Here is a 7,182-nt window from a genome sequence, read left to right as displayed (position 1 = left end):
TATGCATGTATATATATATATATATATATATATATATATATATATACTACTAAATTAAAAAAATAAGTTAAATTTCAATGCTGTAGTTGTAGTTCATACAACCGTCATTGAACAGCCGAACCAATTTATTGGGTTTACGGCTACTAATGTTCAACTCCGTAGCCTTGTAATTTTGAATCCAATCCAGAAGATGGAACTAACCGGCATTTGCGTTTCATGGAGAGGAAGACCACGAGAATTCTCACGGTTAGCCTCACGGCAAGTGGACTCAAACCCATGATCCGTCTACTACTGAGGATATTTCACGTCAGCTCTGTGGTGTCCCGCAGTGGACTGATCGTTAAGACACGGTTCCCAGCAGATCACCGAAGTCAAGCATCACTGGCTACGGTCAGTGTGCGGGTGGGTGACCACTTGGATCAGTCTGCGTAGGGACCGAGGGTGTGCGGTATTGGTCCTCGTTAAACTGTGCTACCGTAAAGTGCTCGACTTCGCGCGCAGGTCGTCGGGCTACCGAAGCGGGGGTGCCATCCCCTCCGCAGAGGATCAAAATTGTGATGGCATGTCTTCGGATCATCCTCCGGGATGTTTCCCAGACCGTCGCCAATAGCCCATTGTGCAGCTCTAGTGCGACGTAAATTAACAACAACAACAACAACAGCTCTGTGGTCGATGCAAGCAGGATGCGGAATTCGTATCGACCAGCCATCGCCGGGATCGAACCCCGGTTTACCTCATTGGAAGGCGAACACTCTCTCCCCTGAGTCATTGCTGCTCAGCCAGTGATGTTTTATTTTATTTTATAACCGTCGTTGAACAGCCGATCCAATTTCATGGGTTTATGACTACTAACGTTCAACTCCGTAGCCTTGTAATTTTGAACCAATCCAGAAGACTAGGAAACTCCTGGATCTGTACCCCCAGAGGTATTGATTTGTTGTGGGAACATGGAGGACTTTGAGACTCGACAGATTTAACGTGCATCAGTCACCATTTACTACACGGGGAGTCTTCGGCCGGCGAGGATCGAACCAACGACCTCTTGGATATGGGCCCAGCGCCCTACCGACCAGGCTATCCCGGCCCTGCCAGTGATGTTTGACTTCAATGATCTGCTGGGAACCGTGTCTTAACGATCAGTCCTCTGAGGGACTTAAATTTCGATGAGCTGCGTTCATAATTTGGCCAAATTCAATATTTCGTTTTAGCTCAGATTACAGGTCGCGCGATTTTTCTAGATGATAAGCAATTAATAATGGTTGGAGTTAAAGCTTTTTTTTTCCCCATCATACTAGCCGTGCATTTTTCCATACATATCTTTGCGTTTTCACGAGTCTATGATTTGAAGCATAGATATGGAGAGATTCTGAACTCTGCGCGGCAAAACAAAACAAGAATCCAAAACTAAAGCTGATGCGTTTTCAGAAATGAAAGAAAATATTTTTTAAAAAGATAAAGAAACTGCAGACTTTACAGAATCTCTCATTTTATAACAGGAAAGGAAAATTTTGTTTTTATAAAAGTATTTCTGTGAGATAAGTAGCATGAAATTCTCTAAGTAGCGCATTTTTAAGATTTGTAGCTTTTGAAAAATAATGAGTAGCCCAAAAAGTAGCGGGTAGCCCAAATTCGATTTTGTGTAGCGGGGAGTTTTAAAAGTAGCCCAATCCGCTACTTGTAGCCCAATCTGGCAACACTGCTTAAAACACATGTCACTGGTCGTTAGACGTGCGTGCAACTATTTGTATTAACCAAGCAGCCTTGAAGTAGACGTTCATCTTCCCCTGCTCACCAATCGCGTTTGAAACACAAATACTAATTAGCACTCAGTTGGTATTTGTGTTTTCCATGTTTAATTGATTGACTGCATCTTTAGTTAGACATTCGCAGAACAAACTAAATTTAACCCCCTCTCGTAATAGCGAAACTCATTCCATATAAGAAACAAATTCATTTAAATGGTTCACATGTTAGTGATAAAACTTGGTGATAGGCGCTTGAAAAAATCACAAGAAGATAGGTAGTTTGGATGCCCTTTGGCTAGAAACAGGTCATGACTGTCTTGCTGGTTACATACAGTGAGCTAAATAACTTTTGATTTAATTATAGGATATTCAGGTTCTGGGACTCGATCCTAGTGGTTTCAGAGAGTGATCTCAACTATGGTAACTAATTAGTACAGACGATATTTTAGGTTACAAAATAAATACGTCTTTTAAAAATTCGATTTCTCAGTAACGATTGATTTCGCATGAATTTTGATATTTTGCTATTTAAAATGATGCAAAAAAATTTTATACTTTACAAATCAAATTTTTTGAGCTCTTGTTAAATAAAATAATCACTATAAGTTATATTTTACATGAAATTATCTTTGAATAAAAGACTTTTATAATTATGCTCAAAAATTCCTCAACTTAGTTAAAAAGTTCTGGCGGTATTACGCAAAAAGAAAAATTAACATTAAAGAGTCGAAACTGTGAACTGATCAAACTATTGGTACCATATTTTCCAGATTGCGTCTGCGTATTATATTTTGGGTCTGAAACCGTCGAAAAAGGGATTATTCAGAGAAAGTGTCTGATTTCGTCTGCAGAGAACCTCTTTATTATATCGAAAGTTATTGAAGGTGTTTTTTTATCTTGCGCTTCGGAAGTGGTTAACAACTTTGATGTAATAGTTTGAGGAAATCTATGCCTTTTTTGTTATTTGCTTATCATTTAGTTTTATCATGTCCCATTCATGAAGCAAATTTTATTCGTGAATGTTTATTTGAAAGAAAATTTTAAAAATTTACTTTAAATGTAGGAACAACTCAAAGGAAAATGAAAATTCTTAAAATTTCCTTGCTTGTACCAAATATAAAAGTTCTATTCTTATTAAACGTATAAAAAAGATCCACGTGTTTTCATAATTGCTTTCTAAATTAAGTACGAATGTAAATAAAAATAATTGCTTCAAGTTTAAAATATTAAGTTATAAAAATAATTACTAACTAAGTTGAGAATAATTAAACTAAGTTGTAATAATAATTACTTAATACTTATAATGCCTATATCCTATTTAATAATTTTCTTACTTATTTCATTAAAAGATAAATATGAATAAAAACTGTGCGCTGAAATTTTACCTACTTTTATTCAAAAAGACAATAATAATAATAAAATAAAATAAATAAATAAAATATATTGTGAAAAATTATGAGTAGAATTGGATAATACAGAGAGATTAAATGTTAACTCTTCTTCTTAGGGTATCAAAGAAGGAGAAAGAAAATCTTGGACAAGAGCTGTGTTACCAGAAAATCTAAAAAAAAATCGTTATAATTCGTTAGATGTTCTTCCTTGTAAGTATTATCAAAAATATTATAAACATTTTAATCGACCTCTGTTAGGGCGAAACATGGAAAGCTTATTAAAACATGCGTTTATTAATAACGTTTCTTTTCAGCAACAAATGCTCAAAATTATGACCATCAACTATGGTTGATAGAGATTAACAATTGATTTTGTAACTAAACACAACGCGTGTCATTTTTCGCGTTTTTCATAGATTGGAGAGAAACTTCGCAAAACCCTACTCTGGACAATTTTAAAATTGCTTGCCGTAACTCGCTTTATATATGTACATATATTATGAAATAATATTCTCATATTTTATTTTCAGTTGATGAGACAAGAGTTGTGTTGGAAAATCTTCCAAATGATCCATACTCCGATTATATTAACGCCAATTACGTAAATGTAAGTTTTCTTAATTATGTTTCCTCAAATTCGTAAATTATATTCCTTTGAAAAACTCTCTGTTATTCTAATAAACTTCGATTTTAAGAAAAGTGCACTAGCATTAAATCTACAATGCAATTTTTTTTCTCACAAATTTTACTTTGAAATTACATAGTATGCATAATGTTTTGAGGAAAGGAACTCATTTTAATGAAAAATAAAAAATTATCATGAATTATTTAAATTTATATAAAAATAAATCAATACTAATAAAAAGTATGATGCTACTATGTAAGTATCATAATGCGGTATACTTTCTTTCGACAAGCGAATTTCTCTATTTATAAATTAGATTTTAGAAATACATTTTTTTAAAAAAAAAATTTAATTTCTCAAGAACTATTTTACCAATTTTGCGCACATTTTTTTTGTTACATAAAATTACATTATTTAAAACGATGTAAAAAATTTTATACCTTTCAATTCAAAATTTTCTTTTATTAAACAAACTATTGTGAAATAAAATAATAAAAAATAATAAATAATTACTAAAATTTATATTTTGCATGGAATTGTCTTTGGATAAACGAATTGGCCAATTATTAAAGGGGCCAAACTTTGGACCACTCTCCTTACCAAACTACTTGGACTATATTTCCGATATTGCGGCTATCCCTTATATTTTAGGAAGTCCAAAACTTGAATCTGCGAAAAAAAAATTATATTTACTCAGAGAAAGTAAGCTTTTTGCGTTTGATTTCTTAACTTAAAATATCGTCCTGCACTAATTAATTAACATATTTGAGGTCAACCCTCGAACGATTATGATTTAGCTCTAGAACGTGAAGATCCGATCATTAGATCAAAAGTTATTCAGGATGGTTCGTTTTCTATTTTGCACACTGCATACAACGCCTAAGTAAATAATAATGAAAGTCATTATTTATCGTCTGCTACAAGACATTTAACGAAAAAGGCTAAAAATATTTAAATTTGTAAAAATAATCACCGAATGAAGTATGATATCGTAGTTTTCAGATAAATAAACATTTTTAATGCATCTTTTATTAAAATAAATAAATAAATAAATAAACAAACTGAAAATCGTGAAGTGAAATGAGCTGTTTTTTTAAAAGTGTCATTAGCTTTTGACCACTGGGAAACCATTCATCACAATATTCAATTATTTGTCAATAAATTTATTATATTTTTACATTGCAAGTATAAATGTGCTATTATTTACATTCTTTTCTCTCTAAATAAATTCATATAATTAAAGTTATTTTTATTCTAGGGAGAACACAGTGAAAAGGAATATGTTGCTGCCCAAGGCAAAACACACTTTTATTAAAATAACATTTTACGTAGAATATTAATTCAATGGTTTTGGTTTTCTTTTCTCTCATATGTTACAGTGAATGACCAAAAAGGGTTGTTGTTGACTTTCACCGGTCAATCTTGAATATCACATAGTTACTTTGGTAAATGTCCGAAATATGTACTAGGTCTTGTGCCCCTGACCGGTATACATTTTCCCGGTATGCCCTACATCAATATTTTTATAAGATTCCGTGCCGCTGCCCGGTATACCCTACATTAATGTTTTTTAAAGTTTTAATGTTTTTTAAAGGTCAAGTGCCACTGGCCAGCATGTATATCTTTCCTCAGCAAGTATTAAAATATCGAATAAATATAATAATAAGGAATAAATTAATATCAAATCTGATATAACAAGTATTTCAAACACTCACCAAAGCGGCTGTATGATTGTTGACATTCACTGGTATCGACATTCTCTTAATTTCGGTCATTCATATATATTTTTCATATATAACATTCATCATTCATATATAACATATACAATATATATTTTTTATTGCCTTTTTTTTACTGTAACTTTAAAAATACTCAATAAAATTAAACGAAGCTTTTTGCAATTTAAAATTGATAACCAAATTGATGTTTAAAATTTGAAAAAATTCATTAAAGACTGCGAGTTCATTAAAGACAATATGAGTATTAAAGTACTTTTTTTATACTGTTCATGATCAAAAATTTATGAAACTTTAATTTTCTATTTTTTAAAATAAAAATTTTAAAATTTTTTATTAATATTTTTGTAATGAATCTTATCTGGCTACCAATGAAGAAATATGATTTGAATTGGTTCAATAAATTGAAAATACTTAAAAAAGTTTATTGGTGGTGAAATTTCCATTATAAAAATACTAAAATACTTATTTGCAAAGGCTAAACATCTTAAGCAAAAAGTTCTCATGCAATATTGTTTCATTAAAAATATGTAAAAAAAAAACAAATATTGAAAATAAAAATTTTTTTCCAGGTCCTCTACCAAATACCATTGATGATTTTTGGAGGATGATATGGCAATTGAATTCTACAAAAATTGTTATGTTAACGAATCTCATCGAGGATGGTCTGGTATATAGAGTCAACAAAATTGGAATATTATCAATTTAAATGATCAGCGTTTTACTTTCACTGATAGACTGCAGAAAACAGCGAGAATGTTGCCAGACCCCCAAATTATCTCCAAGGATTAATATAATTACTAATTAGTTTGATTCAAAAAAGAGTAATAAGAAAGCAAAAAACGAAAAAACAATGCAACTGTTTTCCTCATCGAACTTTTCCAATGAAAAAAAAAATGTACTTAAATGTTTTTTTAATGCTTGATGCGTTAAGTAGCTTCAATTCACCAGGTGTACGAAGCTGCATGACAATAATTGAATGCAGTTGGCAGTAGTACTGAATTTTCTGATATAATTTGCAACTGTTATTTACTCTTTCAATTAATTAGTGTCCACCCTTAAAGCAGAGTGTCTGCTTAGAGAAAAGCTTTAGTGTTATCAATGGTAAAGAAGAAATAGAGTTCGACTTATAGTATCACATAAGATAAATATACAGGGTAATCCTTAATTCATGGTACAAATTTTAAGGGTAGGTACAGGACATTGCAACAATCATTTATTGTATAGGAATGTATGAGGTGCCATGGGCGGATCGTGAATTTGTGGGGCCCTGGGCTGAAACTACTTAGGGGCCCTAATAGCCATTTTGTCGAAAAATTGCTTTCTATAGTGATGTAGATAAGTATATAGAAAAAAATAGGGCACTAAAATAATTTTATTTACTTTTTTATTTATTTATTTTTATTTGTGTATACAAACAGCCACTGTACAACATTATTGCAAAAGAAGTTGACAGGTTATGTGTAGTTATGTTATATAAATTATAAAGCAACCTTTCTGCAGTTTTGTGCTGCAAATTTCTTTATTTGCTCATCACATTGTAAGTCCTTCGTTAAATCACAATTTATGGAAAGAACTGATAAGTGATTTAGTCGATGGTTCGACATTGTTGTCCTATATTTGTTTTCTATATATGACATCCTGGAGAAAGAGCACTCCGTTTCACTGCTAGTGATTGGCAAAGT

The 7,182-nt window shown here is 31.9% G+C and overlaps 1 protein-coding gene across 1 annotated transcript in view; it reads left to right on the top strand.

Moving 5' to 3' along the window:
• The window catches only part of LOC107441452 (receptor-type tyrosine-protein phosphatase T), a 63,110-nt gene that overhangs the window by 19,092 nt on the left and 36,836 nt on the right, over nt 1–7,182 (top strand). Inside the window, exons 3-6 of the mRNA XM_071182998.1 lie at nt 3,253–3,346; nt 3,667–3,743; nt 5,020–5,056; nt 6,070–6,167. Coding sequence (XP_071039099.1) covers nt 3,253–3,346; nt 3,667–3,743; nt 5,020–5,056; nt 6,070–6,167 — 306 coding nt within the window. The remainder of the gene's footprint in view (nt 1–3,252; nt 3,347–3,666; nt 3,744–5,019; nt 5,057–6,069; nt 6,168–7,182) is intronic.

This window comes from Parasteatoda tepidariorum, chromosome 7 (genome assembly GCF_043381705.1).
Source record: "Parasteatoda tepidariorum isolate YZ-2023 chromosome 7, CAS_Ptep_4.0, whole genome shotgun sequence".
NCBI lineage: Eukaryota > Metazoa > Arthropoda > Arachnida > Araneae > Theridiidae > Parasteatoda > Parasteatoda tepidariorum.
Note: the sequence above shows the minus strand (reverse complement) of the source record. Positions and strands in the feature narration are given on the sequence as shown.